Genomic DNA, 27,004 nt, shown 5'->3' with positions numbered 1-27,004 from the left:
TGCTAGTGCTGAGGTCCGTGATGGGAGGACCTCCTCTTGTAGGCATGCTAGCTAGTTGATGTGTAATGATGGTGGAAGTTACAGGTGCATCAGAGATTTCCTGAAGGAATGAAACCGCTCCAAAAAAAGCATTTAGACGAGATAACGGATTTGAGGGGTGCCGAGCATTGCCGGGTTGAACGGACTTTATGGGAGCTGGGGTTGGCCTGAAGTCTGCCGTTTCCCGGGAAAGTTGTCTGATGGGTAGAATATAATACTCCAGTGCTGGCTGCATGATTGTGGAGTACCGGCGCCTGGAAGTAGACCGGGACTGGACAGCAATATAACTAGTTATTGTACCTTTGTGGCCGACGCCTTTCTCGGACTGGTCTGGGGTCCCTGGGGAGAGCAGTCTGTGGTTCTCTCCCCTGGACTGGATCCCCAGCGGGTTCAGCCATGCTGATGTCGGGACCGTTGCCGTCGGCGTGGGCGGTTGGAGGGATGAAGTCGGTGTTGAGGTTGTTGAACCGGCCGCTGGGGTCATAGTTGGTGCCCTCCAGGTCTGCTGGAGGAAGGTGAGGCTGACCCATATCATCCTCAGCACGATCATCTGCATCCTGAGAGCGGGGTGGGAGTGGTGGTCCTCTCTGCCGGATGATGAGGTCCTGATCGTCGTCCGCTGGTGCCTTCACACAGTGGTTTAGATGATACCACGTGGATGACCCCTCGACCTGCAGTGCTGTGCCTGTGCACCGGGTAACTATGAATGGTCCGGATCGGCGCCCATGGAACCACTTCCTGCGGAAAATTTTTATGTACACCCTGTCTCCCGGTAAGATCGTATTTGACGGGGTGCGCGCAGCTTCCTCTCTCTCCTCTTGTTCCTGTTTGGTACAAACATAAGAATATATGCTTCTATGCAACTTTGACATATATTTTACATATGCCTTCACACCCTCCTCCAATATTGAGAGGCTCGGACCCTTCCCCCCAACATGAATGCCAGGGGTAATCATCCGTCTGCCCATTGCAAGTTCATGCGGGGTCAGGTGCAGGTGTCGAATTTCACTTGACCTGCAAGCCATCAATGCCAGGGGTAAGCCTTCTATCCAGTTCAGACCTGTATGCTCACAAATTTTAGTAAGTCGATTCTTCAGGACGCCATTCATCGACTCCACCATGCCTTGGGACTGGGCATGGTATATGGCTCCTAAACGCTGTTTAATACATAGTTTCTGCAAAATCAATTTCACCGTTTTGTCAACAAATTCTTTCCCATTGTCTGACGAAATCCGAAGCGGTAAGCCGAAGCGAGGAAACACTTCTCTGCATAAAAAATTTGCGACTGATTGGGCGTCTTTTCTTTTGGTGGGCGTCGCTTCCACCCACCTTGAAAACCTATCAACCACCACAAGAAGATATCGTTTGCCTGAAATAGGTTTGATCATATCCACATAATCTATGACCAGTTCTTGCATTGGGCCTTTTGGCGTGGGAATATACCCTGGTGTAGTTAACACCCCTCTCCTCACATTGTTGGTCAAGCAAATTGTGCATCGACCCACAATATGATCAATCTGCTCTAGAAGATATGGGGCCCAAAAGCCATATTCTTTTGTGATCTTCCTCTTAAGTGGATTTGGGAAGAGAGGCTTTATTTGCAGGAAAACCAATCCGCTCACGGCAAAATACAACAAAGAGAAAGCTCTTTGGACTCCAGATGGGTAAAAACACACACAGTTCTCTGCTGACCAAATGACGAGAACCCGGAAACCCAACACAAGAGTCCCATTTGAACACTGCTCCTCCGTCTATATCTATTTCGGAGTCCCGCCTCCTCCGGACATGGAAACAGGCGTTTCCTGACTTTTGACCAATGAGATCTGGGATCTGTTTATTTCCGGTTTAGAGAGAGGCGGGACCAGGACACAGATCTCCTCACTGTTCTACTATGGAGGCCTAACTTTATACAAAAAATGACTAATTGTTACACTGACAAATGTAGTTAAACAACAGAACTTAAATGCAAACTAAAACATACTATGACCATAGTTAATATCTCAGCAATGTTTAAAAACGGAACTAAGAATGAAACTGAACATATTATCTTTAAGAGGTGATTAACACAGTTTTTAACCCCAAACTAGTAAAAGCTATAATCTTATAATCTCCCAGCACATTTTCAATCAATACATCAATTGCACTCCTTATTAATAGTTATAGCGTATATAACTATATATGACTATAACTATCTAATAGTTTAGTCTAGTTTAAAGTAGTTTTCTTAAGTTTTAGCTGTTAGTTCACTCAGTGAAAATCAGTCACCAAGAGTCACCAACTGGAACCGGCTTAGAGAAATCTAGCATAGAAGTAGCAGATGCATTCACAGTGATGACAATTCTTGTGACGTGTGAAACCCTTTGTTCCGGAGGGAGCTTCAAACGGTTTCAAGACAAAGGCCTGGGATTCGGGTGTGAGTTTGTAAATGACTATTCTCCTCTAAGAGGGAGAATCACAGACAGAGACATTTTCACTTACTGTTGCTTAATACTAACCTTGGTTCATTTATAGAAATTATACGACAATAGTTTGTTGTAGAAAGTAATGCATCTTTTTGTAGATGGGAGGAAATCACGGCAACAAGAGAATTTATCATTAATTCCTTTACCATTGGCCACCTTGAAAAGGTAGTTTATGTTTTTTATTCCAGTTTTGACTGACCTGTTGTAATTCACTCTTGCCTAAGAAAAAAATATAAAAAGATATATCCCATCTCCAATTCAGCTGCTACTAATTCAAAGAATGTGACCATATCACACCCATCTTGCATACCTGTTAGCTTCTGAACTGATTTTAACATTTAGTATAGTACGTGACTTCCAGTTACATTGCAGATATGCGCCTGTGGCTGTGTGCAGCCATAGACATCATTGATCGGAATGTGACTCGGATCCTGATATGCATGTGTTGGTTCTTCGATCCCAAACTAATCTCACACTGTCATTGAGACATACAGAGACATGAAGACATACGTTAGCAGTTTGTAGAAATGTTAAACATAAATACGAAAATCTGCAAACTCCCTTATTGCAGTTCCAATAAAAGTGCAAAAAGATAGAGTGAAGGAAACAGAAAAATGTACATGATCTATGCTTCAGAAATATTGTGAAGCATCTTCACAATTACTTTACAAACACATTTTTAGAATACTGTATATTGCATGATAGCAATTGTGATATAATACATCCACTACTCACATCTTTTAACAGTCTCGGTCACTTCAGTGCATGTTGCACATCATTTCCTCATGCAACTAATGCTGGGCTGATTACTTTAGCCTTTGACTTTGTTTGAGAAGACTTGTTGTTATGCAGGGTGGAGGCCATCAACCCTTCTAGGGAACGGCTTATGTAATTGCAGGTCAGAGTGAAACGGTAGTGAAACATCCTCTTTACTGTTCATGGGCGAGCCGTGTGATTGTGAAGGAACGCAAGCCCAGACGTAGGCCTTCGGGTACTTTCCTGGCCCCCACCCCATGACAGGCCGTTTGCGGAGAGGGAGGGGTGCGAACGAAGACTGCAAACAGCCATGTTTGGAACGTTTCCTCAAGTTTGGTCAGTGATTCATGAAAAAGCCGTCACCTTTGTTACTACTAACTTGCATAATGCACAGTGGTCCAGAGGGTATGCACAATGCACTATGCGCATGAATAAAGTGAGTGGCTTTTCTGTCAGGATGTAGGGGCGGTCGAGGCCAGAAAGTAGTTTTTTTACCACTCGGTAGGCGTTCTCGCATAACTTTCACACATACCCTCTAACACAGTATGTGGGTTGTAGCCTTTGGTTGTAGCACTAAGGTTGCATCCAGTTTTTGTGCGTACTTCAAAATAAGAAACTTTTTAAAGGTTTATTGATAAAAAATATATAATGAATTGGTGCATGTGGGAATCAAAAGTGGTACTTGGAGCAAATTGTTTTTTATTTTGTTAGTTTTTTTTAAACCATAAAGTCCCTATTCTGTGGCAACGTACAAGTTTGTCACAATGCCTTGCCATTCAGCAATCACATTTGGTATAGAGTGGGGGGGAAAGTAGGGGCATAGTATAAACGACTGGAAGTTGTTAAAGAGGAACATTTTCTCCTTTGATTCTCCTCTGATTTTCACATCAAACTACGACCCTCATAGTTTGGTCAGTAGAAACGGGTTAGAGCCGCTGTTATTCCCATTAGACTAGACTAGAGACATCGATAATAACACAAGTACTCAGAGTACACTCAGTAACACTATCCATCCAGCAGCATAATATTATGTTGCATCCCACAAGTGAAATATGCATCCCTGTCCCCAGTGCCCTTCTCGGGTCTAGTCTGCGCTAGTACGAGTCTGGACTAATCACTTAAACCATCTTAAAGCTTACTCTATACTTAGTAAACTGATACTCCTCCCCACCACCCGGCCTACACCAATTCAATAGTGAACAATACAATCAAAACAAAATGATGTATGTACAATTAAAAGGGAATAGACATTATGTGACAGAGATGTTACATTGCAACTGATGGGAATCTAATTTACAAGTTTACAAATGGAATTTGTACACTCTCAGAGTTAAATTAACAGTGGTTTTACAATATAAATTGGGGGTCCCAGAGATAGAAATGCCATTAAATGGGGGGGTCAGTAGACTAATGCATGTCAAACTGGGGGTCCATGAAATTAAACGGGTTGAGAATCACTGCTAGAGCCGTAAAAGTCTTCTCTTATGGGGGTCCCTGGCACGTCTTTTCAAATGGGGGTCCGCGGGATAATGAGTGGCATTTTGGGGGTCCTTGACGTGAAAATGTTTGGGAACCATTGTGCTATAGGCTTCAAGTTGTTAAACACGGGCCTCCGTCTATTTTACGTTATGGAATTTGAACAAATGGACTTTGGAATGTGCTTCCATCTCTGACCTAAAAAGGAGAGTAAATAAAAAGCACAGTTAAAGGAGTAGTTCACCCAAACAATTACTTTTATTTATTTTTTAATCAATTACACACCCCATGAAGCCTTGAATTCATGTACAGTAGATGTCTTTATTTCTGCCGCATTCCTAAGCCAATAATTTGATAATCGACAGTCTAGTCTCCGGTAATCGGCTACAATTAAGTCTCTTATACCGTCATCGAATTATTGGCTTAGTAATGTGATAAAAAACTAAAGAATCTTCATGAATTCGAGGTTTCATGGGGTGTGTAATTGATAGCCATTTTTTGGGTGGGTGGGTTGAACTACTCCTTTAATGCATTTAGATCTGGGAACGATTCTACAAATGTCTTCTCAATCATAACAGTTTTCTGAAAAACCATGTGTTTCCATGTCGGTGGTTCTCAAACTATTTCATGTCAAGGACTGCCAGAATTATATGTATTTGGCAGCGCCGAACCCCATCTGAAAATATGTAGTTCCACCTCCACGGACACTCCAGACGCAAAGTTTTGAGTTAAGAACGTTCGCTCTGAAAGAATATATATTCAAAGATTTGCGCCACATTTTCACGAAATAGCAGACCAACAAGTTCATAGCGCGGCACTCGGTGCCGCGCTATGAACTTGTAGATCTTCTATTTTTCAATAGCTAAAGCGTAACATAATGCCATTAAAACCCCAAAAGGGCTTTCCCGCCCAAAATGGATTAAAGTGAGATGAAAGAGCTGCGTAATATACCAGCATGCAGCTGACTGGATGGCGGGTCGACCACATGATCTCCATTTCCCTGCGGTTCAAGTCCGGCCATAAAGACCTGCCCTCTCTGCCCACGCTTTCCTGTCTCTCTATACTGTGCCGTCCTGTCTAAATAAAGATAAATTAAAACCTAAAAGATCAGTGGAACGCTGAGAGTCTGTCCATCCTCCCAGGAGTGGCCCTGTTGCGGTACCGGACCATGACACGCTGCGTTATCTGGACACAATAGGCGGTCAGTGTCTTCCTCCACACCCTCTTTGACGTCAACTAACTAACTGGCACACAAACGCACACAAACGGCGCAAGCTTGCACGCACGCACACAAAAACACAACACTATACTGTATACGTATGCAAAAATAAATGCGGGCACCTGCAGGTGATGGATTTTGTAAAGCAGCATTTCCAAAACATAGGGTTATGTGACCCATTGCACGGGCCGGTTTTCATGGGAAAACAGATCTAGGTACTGTAGGGCCCGCACACCATCTCTAGGCAAAGGAATGACTTTATTGTAAGACAAATAATACGTGTCGATCTCACAGGATCTTCATCAGGTCAGTATGCTGATCCTGTGACATTGAAACGTCACACAATGAAGTAAAGGTCCCCACACACCGGGCGCGATTTTCAGATTTTTAGCTGCGTTTCTCCATCGGGTTTTCCGAAGCCAGTGTGCAACCACCTTAATTCCTTTGCCTAAAGATGGTGTGTGGGTCTTCCATGATTGCCTTATTGGCCCAGCACCCTGCACTGTCAATGTGCGTGTAAATATGTATTCTCTAAAACAGATTTATAAGGTCACAACGTGCCACAAATTGTGACAGGTTGTCTATTTTTGAAATCGGGGTCTTTTTTTGGGGCCCCGGGGAGAAACCACATAACATTCTTGTTTGGAGGTCTGGAGCTAAAAGAGGTTTGACAACCCCTTGTGTACAGCTATTCATCACCAAATGACAGCAGTCTGATTTCAACACAAACATGCAGCTCTCGTTATCTATCCTCACAGTACTAAGCATCATCATGAATAATCTTTTAGTGCTTAAAGCCATACTACTTTTTTTTAGTGTGAATACATGTTATTTTGTCCAATCTGTGTGGTAGTCGTATAGTATGTTGACACAATATAACGTACTGTATACAATTGGGGTTGTTGCATTTGGTCTGACCTGCCCTTCTATTGAGACATCTGTTTCTAGGTTGGATATGCAGATCCTATTACTGTTTTGACACAGATATTGACCCGAAAGTTCCAATTCAGCCGTGCTTCTTTTTGCTCAGTAAACTAACAATGTCAGCGCTTTGTGCAGGAGACCTGGGTTCAAATCCGGGGTACAACAGGAGAGTTGCGTAGAGCAGCTTTAATTACAGTGGATCGCTCCCAAAATCTTATTTGTTTGCTCTCCCTGGAGATGTGAGATTAGAGACAGACGGAACAGAACATCCCCCCTCTGGGAAATCTGGGAATGTGAAGAACGCGTTCAGTTGGCGACTGAGCGGTATAGATTTGCACCAACCATGAAGACACAAGCGGTACAATCTCCGGTGCTAATTTTAACTACAGTGCCAAATGCAATGAAGTGATCTACTGTGCAAAACGTATTTAGTTGCATCAGCGTGTGTCTCGCTCTCATTCAGAACGTCTTGTCCAGAGTCTTGAGAACGGGACTCCAAACATCCTGTTGGAGAGGAAACTCCCCAGCTTCTGTTATGCTCCGGCTTAAACCCACGCAGCAAAACAATAGATATTTTTAGCCAAGGTGGCAAATTTGGATCAGAAACAATTGAAACGTATAATTGCTATTTACTTTTCTGGGGGTTTGTATCATCCTGGGCTTTTTTTCTTCTTCATTTTCTTCTCCTTCTTGAATGCCTGTTTCTCTAGTGAAGCATTTAGCATTTTCTCTTGCCATATAATATAGTGAAGATATACAGACAGAAGAGTCATCTTTTGTGTCTTTCCTTTTAACTTCCCGGCCCCCAGATGGGCCCGGTCTGCTGGACTCGGCCTAGTTCATCTGTGAGGAAACCGTGCATGGTGACACATGAAGAGAAATATGGTAGCTTTGGGGGGGATGGGGGGGATGGGGTCACAGTCAAGTAAGTCATTGTCCTCACTTTGGGATTCAGCGGACGTATAGTGCACGGACTGATGGACGCACGGTGCGTGCGAGGAATTCCCCCCATAGGTTCAAACAATCACAGATGTGCGTAGTCGCCGACTTCTACTACGCACAGCTGGGCTAGCAGAGCCCCCCCCCCCCCCCACACACACACACACACACACACCCACGCAGCCGTGCCACTTGCACATGCTCTGCCTCCCCACCCCAGCCGTCCTTCACATCTCCACGCTTCAACACTATCCAACTGCACTGCACACTCTGGAAAAGCAATTTAGTAGAGCTCATGGCCCCGGTGTAGAACTCACTGTCCAGCCAGCCAGACACTCTGTTTCACCGGCTGGAGACCCAGAGTGATGGGCGTATCACGACGAGAGGCCTGCGAAGGCCATTATCTGGCAGCTGGGATGGAGCAGGCGGAGGGGAAAGTTTGGGGGATTTCAGAAGGGAGAAGCTGTGGCCTCTGAACGAGGAAGTTAAAGTGCTACTGGAGGTCACCAGGAGTCTGCCACCTCTGTTTGAGGCGTACGTCTGGCCAAAGTTGAGACCGGATTCTCATTGTTTTAGTAACCCGTTCCTTTAGAGCGAGATGTCATTTTTGCACCTTACAATTATGTTGGTGTAATTGGCCAAAGTATACAATGGCATGGCGGCGTTCAATTTTAACTTTGGAAGAGGCACGGTATAAAATAGAAGTGTTGACGTGCAAATGCATGTGTTCCAGACCGGTGCAGCGATAAATTTGGACAGTTGCATGTCTTTGGCGGCTCTCTATTTGTGTACAGGCGCGCAGGGCAATTTTACTCGCCACTCACACAGTCACAAGCTTTCGAAGTTGAGCTGGAATTTCTTCAACCAATTATTGGGGAAAAACGTGACCACTAATCAGTCATGTGCGTGTTGTTTACTTTCTCCAAACTAGACATGTGGATCTAAACCAGTAAGACGTGTTCCTGCTTGAATGAAGGACAAATGATTCACATTCAGGCCAGAGCTGGAGACGAGCTGTATAGCCTATGCTTGCGCACGTACAGTAATGGGAAATTCCCAGCAAAATTCCACTCCAGTGGTCTTTTGCGAGCGCATTCCTGTGTTTTTCATAACATCTCACGGCTGAAATGAAAGCTGAATTTACAGTTGTGGAGTAGTTTTTGAAGATGTAGCGTAGCCTCAAGCAAGCCATAAATCTCCCTGCGCTGAACATATTGCATGTATATCCCTGCCAAGTTCCCTTGATGCAGTTCCTTTCAGACAGTGGGGGAGTATGAAAGTGAAGATAGGGAAGAAAGGAGGAAAAAGGAGGAGGAGGGGGACTGGGAACAGGAGCTCATTTTAAAAGATTAGGAGAACTTTTGAATCTATTTAGCAGGCTTTATTGGGTCTCGCAAAATGTCTCTTATGTCTGAATAGTGCTATTAAACTCCCACAAACAAAGAGTTCGCAAGAGTGTATTGGCAAGTAATTGAATGAATTCCATCTTAAAATGTATGCTGTGTAAACGATTTGAGCTCAGACTAAGCAATGTTACATCGTGCATGACATGATATCGTCTTTGTCGGGTGGAAACAACATGTGTCCAAAACTGTTACTTTTTGGGATTAAAATGTTTTAATGACTCGAAAGTCGACAGATGAAAAACGCATATTTTGTATACTTGGTGTTATGAAGTAGGCCATTCATTTACGGGGGAAACAAGTTACAGTACAAATATGGAGATAGGAGGTTTCTGCCCAACAGCAACGATACATACGGTCACCAGCGGTCATCTCAACTGTTGACTTTTCAGTGGGAGTAGGTTTCTCCCTCCAAATTCCCCCTGCATTCCGTGCTATATGACCTCTGGTCATGATGAAATACCCGGCAGTGCTAGATATTCATCTGTCTATTTCTGTCGGACTGTCTAACATACCCGAATAAGGCAGATGAGGGCATATTTTCCCTTTGCGGCTAATTCAATCACTCAATTAATTAATGCATAAATGTAGGCTTTCAAAAGGGGGGGATTTTTATAGGGTGTATATAGTAGAGAGCACAAAATGACTCATGCTCTCCGGCAAAATGTAGGATCTCTTACACACTCTGGATCCCATATACCGAACCACAAGCGTGCCCACCAGCCCATGGCGTCACGCCAACATTTCCCCACAGAACTGATTTCAGTGCTTGCTTGATGGTTAACACACGAGGATCATTGTTCTGACCCAGCCCTCGACATAACGTTGATTGGATACATTGCATTTATCAGCAAAAAGAATCAAGAGGCACTGTGCGGTCCATGCATGTAAATGGTGCAAAAAAACAAACAGTTGGGTTTGGCGTTGCATGCTTGGGGATAAAGCTGGCAATGTTGCAACACACAGTAGGGTGTTCCCCCTTTTCATAAGCCTTCAGGAGATTAGTACGTTCTCCCCTGTTATTACTGAAGCCAGTGGGGACTACTGGTCTCCAAAATTAGTCAGTAGATGGATTTTTCTGGGGTGGCTTTTGTATCCATCCAGCCCTCGTAGCTGGATGGAAAACCTCTCCACTTTCCAGCTTGAGTCCAGGGCTTTCAACTATAGCATCTAAAGAAACGCTGCCTGCACGCACGTGCACGCATGCACGCGCGAGCACGCACGCACACGCACACACACACACACACACACACACAACCACCCTCTCCACTCTCTCTCTTTCCCTCTGTTTGAGTGCCGGGTGAAAGACAGGAGTCTTCAGAGTACAGCCTGGCCTGGGGGTGAGGAGTAAAGTTGCAGTCCCTGTCAGAGAGTGAGTAAAGCCCTGCATGCCTGCCTCACAGACTGCTATCAAATGATGGGCGTTAATGGCACAAGGGGATGAGGATACCTCCACATGAGGCATCACTTACTGTAAAGGATGACACAGTGGCACGACTGAGACAGCTCACCGGCACAACCTGATAGTTAAGACCTGTCTGAATACGCCTGCTGGTGGTATACGAAAGAGGGAGAGAGGGTTTTCACTCACACTGCAGCACTACGTCAGGTCTTTTCTGAGAAGGAAAAGGGGCTGAGGGAGAAGAAAAAAGGAGAACGGGGTTTGGGTTTCCTGCTGCCCTGTGGCACAGTGGAGTGAGGGATGTTGACTTCCTCCAGTGCTTGAGCTGTCTACAGTGTGTGAATGTGGGCCACTTTTGGAGATGTGATTTTGTCATTGCATACATCTGCATCACCCATATATCGACATCGATAGGGCTGATAGGATATCAGGTCAATTGGATATCCAGACTTGTTAAACTGGAACTGAGTTGGCTCTGCTTTTTTCGTCTACACCTCTTCCCCGAAAATAGCCGTTCTACAAGTTCACAAGTTGCGAGGTTGTACATCCTCTATTTTTGCCTCACGGATATGCTATTTTTGACGAATATGGATGCTGGGGTTCAAGTAGTTAAGTGTCTTGCTCAGGGAAACTTTGACACATACTGAGCAAACCAAGGGTCAAACTGGTGACCTTCTGATTGCTAGAAGGCTTTATACTACCCACACAGCCATGGCTGCCTATATGCAGACAGACAGCACAGTACAGGTCTGTGGTGTTGGGGAAAGCATGGGGGGAGCGTGGGCCTGCTTTCCTCAAACAACCACTGATCTCACTCACCGCTCTGACTTCCTTTCTTTGCACTACTATATTTATATTCTCTCTGTCTCTTTTATTACAGGCTTTTTCATGCCAGGAACATGCGTGTGCGCGCGTGCGTGTGACTGTCTCGTGCCTGTGTTGGGGATTTCATGCACAGGTATATTTTTAATATGACATATAAGGTTGGATATGTGGGCTAAAACCACGGATATCCCCCCTTCCATGCTAGTCCTATTGTTACCACAGACACCTGTTCCTTCAAACGCTGTCATCGCTCGATCATTCACAAACACAGTGTAGAGTTCATCCGCATCACTCACCAGAAGACGCAGCTATTAGTCATTTTTCATTCACTGAGTTCTCCTCTCTATTCTGGAAGAAGAGAGAGGGGTGGTAGGCCTACTGTAATAGGAGTAAGACGTTTCTAACATCCAAGGCCACTCGGAGGTTTGTATAGTTCATAACCTACAAGTTGTGTTTGGTCACCCCTTTCGATTCCTGAAGAAGATCCCAGTGATCGGAACGTTGAATTAATAAACCAGTGGATCGGAGTTATTCCTTACCAGTGTTGCAGACTCCATTTATTTCTCTTGTACTGCCATTTGTCCTGCAGCACCTGGTCTAGAGTGGATGTGCATGCTCTATTACCTTGGTCACCCTTTGCAGCCATGTATGTTCAAAGAATGTTGAATTACATGCAATCAGTAATGTAATCAGTAATGCTTCAGTAATGTAATCATTCTTTGTTATTTTTCCATTTAAAATACAGAGTGACTTATAATGCTAATATAAAAAAATAAAACAAAGAATGATTAAGTAAATTGGGATTGGCACAATGAATATTCCTATGGAGGGTATGCTGCACGTGACATCATCATTATACCCGAAGGTTATGCGGGAACGCCTACTGAGTGGCAAAACAATACTTTCTGTCCTTGACAGCCCATATACAGCCAAACAGAAAAGTCCTATCTGATTGTATTAAACAATGTTAAACAACGTTTAAACTCACTTTGCCACTCGATTTGCCACTCAATTTGCTATTGACTTTATATGTATGCGCATACCCACTATTGACGTGCTTGATCTTAGCAAAGAGAGCAAGATAAAACCATTTCCATAACGGAAATATAAAATAATATATAATAATATAATAATATTTTCATGTAAAAAGAGACTTAAAACAGTCAATAAATTACAGTACATACAAAACCCATTATTTAACTGCATGCATTCTTAGCATTAGCGGTCAATTATTTGACATGAATAGCAGATCTACAAGTTCACACATCACGTCACAACATGAGTTGTCGTGCTTGTGGGGTTGGTAGATCAGCTATCTTCGGTGAAGAAATGTGAATGTTTCATTCTGAATGTTCCCTATATGCACATCCCTCAATGTTGCTGTCATTGTTTTTGCTGCTAATGTTCCTATTTGCATTGGCGTTCGTTGATGAAGACCTATAGTGCTATCCAGCACAAAGAAGATCACGTGTAAGTAAATAAAGTTCCTTTTACAGAAGCTTCATAGACATGGTTATAGACGTCATACACATGCAGGTCTGATATGTTAGTATAGGAACATTAACGTAGACAGGTCATAGACACCCATTTAGGACTATGGACAATTCTAAAAACGCTTTCTAAATCGTGATCTAAGTTTTATTTTATTAAATGTAGTAGGCCTATGTCATATAATTAAATATTCATTTATCCATTTATTTATTTATTCAAAGAATCGATCCTGGATGGCTTGATTCTAGGCTTAGAATAAATATTGAAATTTTAGTAAATCTCTATATGGGGGAAAAAATGAATTGGAAAGTTTTTCAGTGGGTCCAGAAAGCCACGCCCACTGCTCTGTGTATATAGGAACATTGAGGTCGACAGGTCATGATAGAAGTCACACACAGGTCGGATATGTATGTTAGTATAGGAACATTGAGGTTGACACTCGACAGGTCATAGAAGTCATATACACGGGTCTGATGTGTCACTGTGAGCGTTAAGGTCAGATAAGGTCATAGATTCAGGTTGAAGTCAGGTCTAAAAACACAATGTTTACCTGTGCATGTTTGCAAGAAGACCAGTTAGACTACTGCCTAACTCGATTTGTATGTTTGTTATTACAGATTACACACACCCACACACCCACACCCACACACACACACACACACACACACACACACACACACACACACACACACACACACACACACACACACACACACAGGTGAAAACATACTCGGCCTGGCAAACAACATAGTTGTGAATTGGGACATGCATGTAGGAATGGTATGTAAACATCATATCATGCCTGTAGCAGTTCGTAAAGGTACATAGATAAGCCCTTCATAGAACTTGTTGCAGGTACGCAACAATTTCTTAGAAACATGAGGTTACACAAGGTTAGATATGAGGTTGCACAAGATCAGATTTTCTTACCGTAGTTCTATCAGATGTTGTGAATTATGTGGTTTCCTGCTTTCACCTCCAAACATTCTGATGTTGTCTAAGACCTAATGAGACAAATAAAGGAAACTGGTTAGTCAAAGAGAAGCATGGTCTTTTATTTATTTGTTTTAATTATGATTCTATTATTTTATTGTCATATGGGCATTACAAGGAAATCTGCATAAAGAGATATAAAATGTAGGCCACAGTTCAACAAGCCTCTTTTTCTGTATGTCTCAGTCTCTGCACAGGTTTCAGAGGAAGGTTTCATAACAGCAAAGCGCTCTCAACAATGTTTCCCATGTTGAGTAACATCTCAACTTGTGTGGTGTGGTTGGAACTCATTAGCTACTATGGCTTTGCACTATGAAAATAGATTTGTCACCGACAGCGATGGTGGAGAGCACCCATTGCACCTTACAAGTCAGTCCCACGCCTGAAAGGGGGTCTTTAAGAATGATGGTACAGTGTTCACATACCTCTCCTGATAAAATATGAATGGGCTATGCTTTAATGTGCTTGTACCTGTTTGAGTAAGTGACAAATGGGAGCAATAACACAAGGCGGGGGAAGAGAGAACAGAGGTGCTGAAGGAGAATTGTAGTAGTGTTGTATACTGTAGGTACATGAGGGGCAGTGTAACTTAAGTTGTGATGAACCAAGGGCAGATGCCTTTCATCGACAAAAAGTATTTTTCAAGTGCAGTATTATGTCTACTGACCTTTCAAATACCTCATATGAGGTATGATAAGAATAGAGCAGATTAGATACATATATATGTGCTAGAAATGTGCTTAATTAGCAAATGTAAGCACAATTACCCGCAAGTATAAGGAACAATATTTTAAGGAAACACTTGAAATATCGGTGTGGTTCTAGACTAGACTAGCTACAGTTGAGAAATGTCTCTTCCCATCCAAAGTCTTTCTCAATAGTCATTGTTAAAAGATCAAGATCAAGACCAAATGTCAGCTAGACTCTAGCTGACATTTTGTCTATTATCTTATATTTTTGGATGACATTGGTGTCATCATGCAGCCTATGTCTCACAATTTCTAACCACTTTCAGCATGACAAAAGAATGTCACGTTTTTTTCCAAGTAATTTAACTCACAATTTTGAAGTGGTTAAATTAAATTGACCTTATTTGTTTATTTTGCATCTATGAAATAGTTTGGAAAATGTTACACTACTTGACAAAATAATGGTCAAAACACCTAATCGGCGGTCCATGACTACAAAATTGAGAACGGTGGCAAACCCAGAACTCTGGCATTGGTTGGGCTGTAATTATGAACTCCCCTTCTTAAACGTATAGCCATTCAGCAGAATAAACTTGAATAGTGAAACTTACACTATAGGCCTACTGCCAAATGGACGGTTATAACATTTAATGGCATCATTTTCATTTATATAAAAACTAAACCATGGCTACAATTTTTTACGCTTAAAGCAGTCAAAACGTGGTCACTGCAGTTAGTCTTTAGTAGATCAGTAAAGTGAAATGTTCATGGTTTGAACAGGAATTTTATATGATGTGGCTAATGAAAGACACAGACTGTTTGCTGCAGTTCTCCTTCCTTCCTTGTCAATTGTCAGAGAATAAGATAAACCTTCTGGTTTGTGTTTTTTTGTGTGTACATGAAAAAGAGATTTTTATCAGTTATCATTGTAGTCATTGTCATAGTCATAGTCGAGAAAAAAACATCTTCAAATCGAGTTTGACACTGTTCAAGTATTCATCTTTGATGTTATTGGTGCAGACCTGAAACGGCCTGCCCAAATTCTGGGAAACATGTCAACAGTATGTTCAAATTGTCACAGAACCAGTTGCCTGAGTCACTGTACCCAAATGTATCAGTAACATATGAAGAGGGTTAGAGGAAGGAAGCACCCATTCAGATTTATCACAGTAGACTAATAGACTAGGACAACGGGGGGAAACCCATGGTATTACAGCAAAGAAACCTTAAATGTAAAAATGATGGGAACTGAGAGCACATAAATCACATTGATGGTAACTTGATCACCCCAGAGAAAAAAAGGAAATGATCTGTGATCTTATCTTTCATTTACCGTGTAGACAATGAGTGATAAGGAACAGTTAACTTATCGTAATATTAGCCAGGTCAATAATGTTGAAGTAGAGTCTATTGGTTCACATTCACTCTTTTACGCCAATGCCTATATAAGCTTCCAAATAATAAAAGTGTACATATAGAAATTGAATATAGTCTACTGAACCCTACGTAGCCTACTGAACGAAAAACTCCCGCACACTGTCTTAAAATGCAATTTAAATAAAATATAATAAAAGCTTTAATAATAGGCTACTTCAACCTGATGAGCATGCACGGCTTGGTAAGCCGTGGATATGGCTTGGGATACACTGCCATGTCTTCCTTCTCAGAATGCATTTCTTTCATGTGAATTCCAAGGGATTCGATTTCCCAAAAGTTACGTAACTGATCTGACAGTGCCTGTTCCTCTCCGACGCTGCTGATGAGGGTCGAACCCCGTCCAACACACGACACGAGGTCCATTAAAACTTGTGAATAGCCCTAGAATGGCTGACATTATACATTTTGTGTATCTGGGATGCATGAAATGCTGGATGTTAAATGAATTATTTAATTGCAGATAAACTGCCCAGGTCATTATTGTAAATTTAGAAGTGGTTCTCATTTAACTTTCCGGATGAAATAAATAAATGAATGCATGGAACAGTACAATGACGTCACGTCAGGGACCAAAGTATATCAGAGTGGATGATATAAATGTTCTTGTTACCTTGTTTCCATGGAAACCCAAGAAGCTGTTTGTTTAGCCTCTCGCGCCGGCCCGGATGTAGTTATTTTTCCGTGCAGTTCAACTTCCGGGTGGACTCATCATTCTGCATGAAGTGAAAATCTAGTGTTTTACTGTTGTTGACAAAACAATAAATAATATTTGAGACTAACGACTGCAGTTTGATTCAGTCAGTGTGCAAAATGTCTCGTGGTTCAAGTGCGGGCTTCGATCGTCACATCACTATATTCTCTCCTGAAGGAAGACTTTACCAAGTCGGTTAGTATTCATTCACTCAGACACCGGCTAGCTAGCTCTATGCTCTGTCATGCTTCGTGTAGCTTGTGGCTTCAAAGCTAATATACACACAACAACCATAATGAAACTAATTGAAGTGAATGGTATGCTAGTTGTTATTAGTTATTGCGTTAAAATGGCAAAACAGAAGACAGCTAAAGCTGGCTAGATTAGCATGGCTGTTACTGTTACACCCAAGCTAAAGCTGATTCATTGTAATGTGTAATTTTTACATAAAAAAACATTGGTCCAAATAACCAATGTCTGTTTATGGTATTTGTTGGCAGTCATGTTCCCATTCTGGTTAATATGATTTCCTAATTGCCATTGTAGCTTTTGTCATAACAACAACAACATATGTATGTTATTTTGTTGTAGAATATGCTTTCAAAGCCATAAACCAAGGTGGACTCACATCGGTAGCAGTCAGGGGGAAGGACTGTGCGATTGTTGTAACACAGAAGAAAGTGCCGGTATGTTGATGCACCAACACTTGAAGTTTCCACTGTGATGTAAATGTACTGATCATGAGGTGACTGAACGTGGTTACGGGGCTTGCTCTTCGCATAAATCAAAAGAATATACCGACAGACAATGAGCCCTCCAAACACAGTCTAAAAACTGTTTGCCTCTGCATGTCAGCACTCAGCAACACCTGCACCTGATTAGGGCCAGGGTTAAATACCCCTCCCTGTAACCATGGTAACCACGGCCTTGATTGACAAGTCCTTCAATGACAGCACAGAATAGATGCATGGCTCAAATGGCTCTTACAATACAGTTTAATCTTCCAAATGTGCCAATAGTTGGATGAAATATGATGTCTACTCAATTAGACAGTGTCTAATACATACAGTAACAGTACACCGTCTTTTGAACCTTTCTCTTCCTCGTGACAGGACAAGCTTCTAGATGCTTCCACAGTCACCCACCTCTACAGAATAACCGACAATATTGGATGTGTGATGTCTGGGATGACAGGTACAAACTGATTCAACCAGTGGTGCTTAAACCTTTATATGCTCCATACACACCTATGCACATTGCTCACCCTTTGCTGCATGTCTCACGACAGCTGACAGTCGGTCCCAGGTCCAGAGAGCTCGATATGAATCCGCCAACTGGCAATACAAGTACGGCTACGAAATCCCAGTTGACATGCTCTGTAAGAGAATGGCAGACCTCTCACAGGTCTACACACAGAACGCCGAGATGAGACCACTGGGCTGCTGTAAGTGAATCTTTGTAAGTTTTTGATGTTTGTAATTAAAGCTTTCTAGGTAAGCACCTTTTGTACAGTTAACCCATTCAAACCAGCAAAGCATCTGTGTAATTTTAGATTGTAGCTATAGACGAATTCACATGAGGGGTGCCCTGGGCACGGCCATTACTGAGGGGTAATCCGTGGAGCAGGCGCTCCGTAGGCCAGGTGTAGCTAATCAGTGCTGCTGCGCTTAATGGTACACCTCAGTAATGGCCGCACCCAGGTAAGCCTCTGTGAATTTTTCTATACATACTACACATTGGTTGGCTATTAAAAAATAGCAGATATTTTCATGCCACATTATGAGCTTTTGTTTCTGCAAATCTTTTAATATATATATTTTTTTAAGTAAACATTTTAAACTCAAATCTTTGCTTCTTGGGGCCAAATAGTTAGAAGACATTCGTAAAATCAGCCTCAGGTCTTAATGGTTTTAACTAATGGTGGCTCATCAGTGGCAGTCAACCTCCAATATGAGTTTACTTACCTAGTCGTCTTTCAGCAACAATGATCTCAATTGCTCTGATCGTTGCTAATCACAAAACAAGCTCTTGAAATAAAATGTATAAAACGTAAGTCAGTTAATGGTGTGCCCTAATTAACTGTAATGCTCTTCCAAAGTGACATGTGACTTTAAACTGTGTTGTCCAGGCATGGTACTGATCGGCGTAGATGCGGAGAACGGCCCTCAGGTGTACAAGTGTGACCCAGCGGGCTACTACTGTGGCTTCAAGGCCACCGCCGCCGGGGTCAAGCAGACAGAAGCCACCAGTTTCCTGGAGAAGAAAATCAAAAAGAAACTCGACTGGACGTTTAAACAAACGATCGAGGTACACATGTTGCTGTAGAATAAGACCCTCGAGATGTACAGTAGCGTATGTTGGTACTGTAGGAACATGAAGATGTCACGGTCATTCTTGGAAGATCCTGACTACAGAAATTATTAAAAGGATTTGTGATAATAACAATGCCAGGTGCTTCTTTAAAATGGCAATATAAAGCATACACACTTGACTGCTATTTTTTATAGTTGGAAACTATACTACTATTTTACATTGGAAATGTAACAGTTATAATATTCCAAGGAAAATAAACCATTGCCATGTCCTCCACAGGGATTATACTGTTCGTACAGCATCTTTCTTAAATTGTGTTTATAATGTGCTTTGTAGACAAAATAAACTAAATTACAAAAGAGATAAAGCTAAATAAAATAAGAATAGATAGAAAAGAATGATAAATAGAAAATAAATACAAATGGGTTTTCACAGCACTAACTCACAACTGTTTGTCCCAAATGTTTTATGTATGTCCCTAGTACTACCGGACAGTCCATTTGGTTCTATTTGTACACTCTTACATAGTTAAATGAAGTACATTGTACTGTGTACATGTGAAGGAATGTACTGTGAGGCGCCGAGGTGGTCATTATTGGTCTTGCTACGGTGTGACACAGGACGTCTGACAGCCTCTCTGACGTCTGTCAGCCTCTGTTTATTTTATCACTGGCTTACGTATCCCACCTATTATACTTTATATAATACTTTTACAACAAATATTGCTCGTCTTTATCTTACAAGCTGCCGCTTCTATATCATCGTAAACAGAGACAGAACAGTGGTCTGTTATGATGGGGAACAATTGTACTATTGTGTCTCTTAATGATGAATGAATCAGTGTCTGTTAATGATTAATCAATCAGCTGTAAGTGTAAATGACTGAATATTCCCATGCAGGGTCGATAAAGTTCCGTCCAATCTGATCTCATCTCTCTCTCTCCCCCCAACAGACGGCCATCTCCTGTCTGTCTACAGTTTGTTCCATTGATTTCAAGCCCTCTGAGCTGGAGGTGGGAGTTGTCACAATGCAGGACCACAAGTACAGGTAAAGATGTGGAATGCTCTCCTCCTGGCAGTCAGAATGGCAGGGTCACTCCCTACTTTCTGCCAGTCTGAGAAATCACCTCATCCCCTAGCACTCCATTCCTTGTATCACGTCATCAATTTTGATAGATGCTAGTTAGGAATGGTGCAGATATGTGTCAGTTACACATTCACATAATGTTATGTGCCAGGGACAATTCTACGTGATGGGGACATAAGGGGCGGCGGTGGGTCAGGGGTAGAGTGGGCAGATGCTCAAGTGTCCTTGAGCATGACTCTGAACCCCTAATTGCTCCCAATGAGCAGGTTGGTGCCTTGCATGGTTTCCGCCACCATCGGTGTATGAATGTGTGTGTGAATGGGTAAATGTAATGCACAATCTATGTAAAGCGCCTTGGATAAAGGTGCTATATATATATATAAATGCACCATTTACCATTTATTCCTGTTCCCTAATATCTAACATTCCCTCAACGTGTCTTTACAACTACTGTAATGTCCTGTATTTAGGACTAAATGTGTAAATGTGATATCTTAATGTCTTCCTTCAGGATGCTGACAGAGTCTGAGATCGATGTCCATCTGATGGCCCTGGCAGAGAGAGACTGAGCTAGGTGAGACCCACCTCACCTGATGGAGCAAGTTAGAGCATGATGGGATATGTAGTTTCCCCATTGGCGATATCTTTGTTACCCCCCGCCCCCCCCCTGTTTCATTGAACAATAAACATTTTGTAGTAAAGATTAACTTGTTTTCTGTACATTTACCCTCCTGTTTCAATAAAGGATTTTTGGAAGTTTTCGGATTAGAAATGAATAACCGTCTGCTAGTTAAATGTCACACCGTGTGTGAAGGTTTGGTTTTTGAATTTTACAATATTTACATTCATGCCCTAAAATGTTGGTGGCTGTTATTTTATGCACAGAAATTGAACAAACATAATTATTCCATGGCATTGCAATCTAAGCTCTATTTGGTTAGTGGTGTTCTTGTTCAATTAGTCAAATTTAGAAGTAGGGGAAATTGAGGTTTCTTGAGCTGTGCAAGCACATCTCTGCCTGTAAGCTTCCTGTTGTGGTTCTGAAACTCACATGACATCGCTGTGAGTACTTACACTTACAGTACTACAAGCCCACCCATTTCGTTTAATGTTTACAGCAGGAAGGTGTATTTCTGCTCATGTAACATTTCAGTTTAAACTTAAAGTTTACTTTTCAAATCACTGGACATTAGAAATCTGTCCATGTGTAAGTGTGTTCCATGTAGCGTTCTGTTAAGACACATGAACTTATAATTCCCTGGCCTTTGTACGTTTGATGATTTACTGTGGTTATTTAGAAAATCATGTCATTCTAGGAAGAAATATGGCTCAGCATTTCTGTCTGAGTCCATCTAGGTCAGCATTTTGTGTGGCCTCATTGTGATTGTGATCAGAGATGGACTTAAACTTGTCAACAGCTCGCACACCGGGGGTTTTCATTCCACTTCCTCCAGTTGCACTCACACCCTCACCCGTTCCTCTTCTCTCTGGCTCTCATATACAATTAAAACGCATCCTCTGTGTTGAGTACTTTTGGAATAAAACCCCAGTGTTCTCCATTTCTGTGGCCAGGAGTGGGTGTCAGTTGTCCTTTGACAAAATTGTCAAGAGTCCCAAAGATTCACAAGACTGCCAGGTAAATCCTGCTGTCCTTCAGGAATAACACGTGCTTCTCCTGTGGGGAAAGAATGGGTCACCTGAAGAATAGGAACCGCTGAGTCTTTTGTTAAGAGCACGGATGAGTCAGACCTCTTGGAAAATCCCCTGGGAGTACAGTACACTACAGGTCTACAGCCTAGTTGATGTTTACAGCCCCAATTACAGGCTAGATTTACGTTCAGTACATTGCTACGATTAAGTTTAGCTCAGGGACTTTTTCATCTGTGCCACAAGTTGAGGAGATTGAGGTAAACATGACTGAGGTAAACATGGATGTTTTGTAAGGTGAGATAACAAAAAGGGGCCACTGGCAAATAGATAAATACATTACTACTGTCTACTGATAGTAGATAGTACACAGTACCTCTATCAGCTGAGAAGGAAACGTTTCTTCCCACACACCACTGACATTTCCTAACTTAGGAAGTAGAGTGCACACTACAATTCCCATCTTGGTAAAAAAGGAATATTTCCTCTTGAAAATGTCCTGGGTATTTCTAGTAACTACTACTGATTCCTAAATGCATATTCTGTGGTACAGTAGTTCCAGACAAGGGTGGAATAGTACAGATTGTTCCTCTTATGCCGCCCAGGGACTTTCAATGCTGACTCAGAAGCCTAATGACCTCGCCCCTGCAAGGAAATCCCAGACTTTCAAGAGTGTGAGGGTGAGATTCATTCAAAAGTTTGGTAACAAAAAAAAGTACCGTGACTCCTTTCTTCCTTGTTGCCGTTTCACATTGTTTAGTGCTGGTACACTGAGACTCATGGGCACTATGTTCTCCCACAGGGGCACTATGATCCCCACAGAAAGAAATTAAACCCATTATGGAGCAGTTAATTGGGAAAGGAAACAAATCGGTCAAAGCCATTCATTTTCATAAAAGCTTATTTTATTCATAATGATTCCTTTTCTTCCTCAATAGTGTTTGGATTCACAATGAAAAATGTATTCACAAGTATAAAAATATATATCTGTGTATTTCTATTTACAATATATTATATTTTATTTATATCTACATGTCTGTTTTCTGTTATATACACATTCATAGAAAGACTTTTTGAGGCCAGAGTCTTCTTGTATTGTCTTGCATCCTTGGACCGTTCTGACTTCTGTGATCTGGACTGGACTTGACCAGAATAGACAGACACCGTCTTCTGTCTTCATCTGTGGCCCCATTGGCCAGATCTGGACCTTTGGACACGACCAGTGACCTCTCCTGGCTAGGTTGAGGACGGACCCCACCCACACTCATGCTGGACTGTGGTTACACCAACCACAAGCATCTTCTACACCACCAGGACTGGAAGGCGTCTCTTTTACTTTCCGAACTTTATATCATCATACATCTGTGGAAACAAACAGAAGAAATGCCATTCAGAATATATCCAATTATTACTTACTGTAATAATGTCAGAATCAGTATTGCAGACATTATGATACAGACAAGTGTTTACTTATATTCTATCATTTATGATTATAAGATTCATTGAGTGGCTTTGGGTAAAATGTCTGCATCAAGCTTGTATAAACCCTAGATCATTCTGTTAGCAGCACCGACTGACCTCTTCATCAGAAAAGTTCAGCTCCTCTTCGTTCTCGCTCTCATCTGACTCGCTGGGCAACTCCCTCAGGCTGCAGGACGTTTTCTCGTACAGTTGGCAGCGGATGTCCTCGTTGTGGCGGCCATAGGTCAAGTGGTACGGCGTGTAGCCCCCGTACGTGAGGCAGTTGACGTCGGCGTTGAGGGCGAGGAGACAGCGGACCAGAGTGGGGTTCTGGAGGTCCACAGCTAGATGGAGTGCTGTCCGGCCACTGCACTGTTCCTGCACCAAACACATGGAAAAATAACGTCAGTTCCCTTTCTGCATGTGATAAGAGTATTTAGATGTTCTTTTTCTTAAGATACTGTGTTTTATGTATGAATTGACTTATTCTTTTTCAGTTGCATGCTGTTACTGTACTGCTGTGTACGGTGTCTGGAAGAGGGCATAGCAAAACCTACCTGGGCATTAATATCGGCACCAAGCTGGACAAGGCTTTCCACCAATGAAAGGAAGCCATTGACGGATGCTAGGTGAAGGCAGTTCTGTCCTATGAAAGAAAACGGAAGAGTGGGTCAGATTACTTGCATGTGTGTGTGTGTGTGTGTGTGTGTGTGTGTGTGTGTGTGTGTGTGTGTGTGTGTGCGTGTGTGTGTGTGTGTGTGTGCGACTGTGCGCACAAATATTTATATATACGCTTTTGCACTTGTTGTTGACATCGACCTGTATTCAGACCATAATAACCCATTCCAAGTGAAGCGAGACGAGAATATGCCAGACACTTACCACTGTAGTTGGGGTATGTCATGATGGAGCCGAGGTGGCGGGAGCTATTCTGGGTGATGACGTTGAAGCATGTGAGGGAGCCCTTCTTGCAGGCGATGTGGAGCGCCGTGTTCCCACTGTTGTCTGCTAGCCGGGGGTCACAGCCGGCCTTGAGGAGCTTCTCCACCAGCTGGGCCTGCTCAGTGATCACTGCTAGGTGGAGTGCAGTCTGGGGGGTGGGGGAGGGGGGGTGCATATACATGAGTCTCAATACAATGTGCAGAGATATAGGCCTATTTTTTGAGTGGTGCAACCACTCCTACAATCAGCAATGTCCATGTACCTACCTGTGTGTACACCTGTGTGTATGAGCCTGAGTATGTTACTGATTTATACCAGTAGGGGGCGGCAGAAACAGAGGGAGGGGTAGTGCTGTGTAATGAGAGAGAGAGAGAGAGAGAGAGAGAGAGAGAGAGAGAGAGAGAGAGAGAGGGGGGGGGGGGGGGGGGGAATTGCACCACTCAGTTCACACGTGTGTGATTTTTTTTTTTGCAGTGGGCATTATGATAGCATTGTATGTAGACATAGCACTCTATAGTATATAGATATTCCACTGTCTTATAGCGTATGATTCACGATGACTATTTTTATACATGATGTATTACCATGTTTTTGTTCTTGCTTACTGTAAATTGCTATGGATTAAGAGCATCTGCTAAATGCCTAAATTGTGTGTGTGTGTGTGTGTGTGGGGGGGGGGGGGGGGGGGGGGGGGGGGGCAACAAACTAGAATCCCCAGTCATTAACATTACTGAGTTTTTGTTGTTGTTTTACCTGTCTTTGGTGGTTCTGTGCGTTGAGGAATGGGTGATTGTGTGACAACTTGATCATCTGGTTGGCGTGTTCGGTGGCTTCATGAATAATGGCCAAGTGAAGAAACCTGTGAGTTGTTGGGAGGAGGGGGAGGGGGGGCAGAGAGAGAGAGGAAGGGTTATTATTAAAATAGTGCCTTTCAAAGAATACGCACAGTCTCAGAGGAAGCGGTTTCAGACATTTTTAAAAGGAGCTAGGGGAAAAAAGAACAAAGCCCGAGTGAGCAGCCGAGCGTTTCGCAATAATGGACTTTTCTCGGGTTCTTTCCACCAGTTGTGGCTTGACACATCTGACGCTTTATCAGTTGCTGGCGCGGCGCCAGGGACTTTCCTGAACGCGCACAGCGGACTACAGGCTCCGCCCGTTATGTGCTCAGTGCCAAGACACACACGCGCGCACACACGCACACACACACACACACACACACACACACTAGTCTGTAGACATTGCATCCAGTTGTGACGACCCGTTTTCCTACTATTTCTGTCATTAATTTACATGGTTGCTTTTTTGTAGTTGCGTAAATCTGCATGCTGGTCCGAATGCATTTGATTTGCAAAACAATGTGTGGTTGCAGGATTATCATGCCAAAATGACAGACTTGCAAAAAAGAAAAAACATTATCTCTACATTGATATTTGTTTGCAAACGTTTTGATTTCGTACAGTAGGCCTAAATATTAGATTAAACTTACGTATCACCGTCCTCTGTGACTGCAGTTCTCCAGGGTTCGTAATCATTCGGGCTGGTGGTGGTGGGCTCGCTGTTATAACTCGACACCAGACTCAGCTCCTCAAAGTCGTTGGCCAGCTCTTCTTTCAATGAATCCAGGCCACTGTCAAAACGGTCGTCTTGGCAAGGTAACGTTTTCCCGTGTTTGGGCTCCATGTCATCTTCGAAGTTGTAATCCATTTGGTTGTGATTCGACACTCTATATACGTCCATGTTTGTCGAGAGGGTTATAGTTGAGTTATCCTTTACTTATGCGAGCGAGGGGGTCAGAGAGTAGAATGCTGTGCTCAGAAGGAGGCGCTTGCTTTTGTTCACTTGGGGGAGGAGCTGGGGATTTCCATTTTCCAACCAAGTAGGGAAATCACAAGTATTTGTGCTTTTTTGAGAAAATCCCCCCCCCCTTAAATAATAATATACCCAGAATTGTAGTTTCGTATTAGACACATATTCGTGGTGTTTCAGGGCCATGCTATTATAGTATTAATGTTAATAACACTGTGACTGTGTTCCAAATTGTTAATGACAAAATAACTACATTGTTATTATCAATCATGAGTAGTCATTCTATCATGTGCAAAACTTCATTTGGTTTCACTTCTTGTACCTGCTGTGAGTATAGCCAAGTTGACAAATAAACAAACCCCTCTTGATTCTGTTGAAGTAACAAACAAAAGCTGCATTGGCCATCATTGGGCCTACAAAGTAAACAGTACTTTTAGACGGGCAAGTTAAATTACCCTATTATACTCATCATAAAGGGTGCTGTTATCTTGATCACATTTCAGGCAATAAGAATGATAGTGATAATAATTATTATAATAATAATTCAGAATAATTTTTAAAGCCAACAACAGTAGGCCAAAAATGGCCATCACTGATACTGCATAACTCCATGTAGTATGCAGGGTTTGTTACACCTTTTTAATAGTGAAATTCAACACTTACAGGGTCCCTAATCAACCTTTATCCAGTACATATTAAACATGGTCATTGGAAGGACCTTTTAGTTTTTGTGTTTTGTAAGGGTGAATTTTTTAATCTTTATAGCAAACATGGGACGAGAAAAGTGCATTCCATTTAGTTTAACTGCAGGGGGGTTGGAGAAGATTCAAGCAATTCTCTCTACAGTGCAAATCCTCTCATTTCACTTCAATCTCCTTGAAGTTTGCTTTATCTATCCCTTGCAGTTTGACTGCCAAGTGGCAATATGGAGCATTCAAGCAAACACTTGTCATATTGCCTAAGTCTGCATACCTAAGTAATGAATTGTTATGAATATGATGG

General features: G+C 42.4%; 2 protein-coding genes across 2 annotated transcripts; one reads left to right on the top strand and one right to left on the bottom strand.

The window, feature by feature from the left end:
- The first annotated feature begins 16,756 nt into the window (after positions 1-16,756).
- LOC308334362 (proteasome subunit alpha type-6) lies at positions 16,757-20,897 on the top strand. Its single transcript, XM_080791088.1, has 7 exons — positions 16,757-16,941; positions 17,338-17,432; positions 17,859-17,940; positions 18,035-18,190; positions 18,875-19,053; positions 20,013-20,107; positions 20,658-20,897. The coding sequence occupies exons 1-7, from the start codon at positions 16,866-16,868 to the stop codon at positions 20,713-20,715; spliced, it is 741 nt and encodes a 246-aa protein (XP_080647214.1). The 5' UTR covers positions 16,757-16,865; the 3' UTR covers positions 20,716-20,897.
- A 1,779-nt stretch (positions 20,898-22,676) lies between these two features.
- Positions 22,677-25,991, bottom strand: LOC308334836 (NF-kappa-B inhibitor alpha-like). The gene is made up of 6 exons (XM_080791707.1): positions 25,683-25,991; positions 24,950-25,055; positions 24,137-24,344; positions 23,812-23,900; positions 23,372-23,632; positions 22,677-23,155 (listed from the first exon to the last, which is right to left on the bottom strand). The coding sequence occupies exons 1-6, from the start codon at positions 25,931-25,933 to the stop codon at positions 23,126-23,128; spliced, it is 945 nt and encodes a 314-aa protein (XP_080647833.1). The 5' UTR covers positions 25,934-25,991; the 3' UTR covers positions 22,677-23,125.
- Between the last annotated feature and the right edge of the window lie 1,013 nt (positions 25,992-27,004).

The sequence above is a fragment of the Protomyctophum bolini genome (assembly GCF_963924005.1).
Source record: "Protomyctophum bolini genome assembly, chromosome: 19".
Classification (NCBI taxonomy): Eukaryota; Metazoa; Chordata; class Actinopteri; order Myctophiformes; family Myctophidae; genus Protomyctophum; species Protomyctophum bolini.
Note: the sequence above shows the minus strand (reverse complement) of the source record. Positions and strands in the feature narration are given on the sequence as shown.

Excerpts from the sequence above, each read along its gene's own strand:
- LOC308334362 (XM_080791088.1), top strand. The coding sequence starts at position 16,866 with ATGTCTCGTGGTTCAAGTGCGGGCTTCGATCGTCACATCACTATATTC. Across the intron at positions 17,941-18,034 it reads TGTGATGTCTGGGATGACAG|CTGACAGTCGGTCCCAGGTC; the intron begins GTACAAACTGAT and ends GTCTCACGACAG. Across the intron at positions 19,054-20,012 it reads CGTTTAAACAAACGATCGAG|ACGGCCATCTCCTGTCTGTC; the intron begins GTACACATGTTG and ends TCCCCCCAACAG.
- LOC308334836 (XM_080791707.1), bottom strand. The coding sequence starts at position 25,933 with ATGGACGTATATAGAGTGTCGAATCACAACCAAATGGATTACAACTTC. Across the intron at positions 24,345-24,949 it reads CACAGAACCACCAAAGACAG|ACTGCACTCCACCTAGCAGT; the intron begins GTAAAACAACAA and ends CCCACCCCCCAG. Across the intron at positions 23,901-24,136 it reads GACATACCCCAACTACAGTG|GACAGAACTGCCTTCACCTA; the intron begins GTAAGTGTCTGG and ends TTTCTTTCATAG.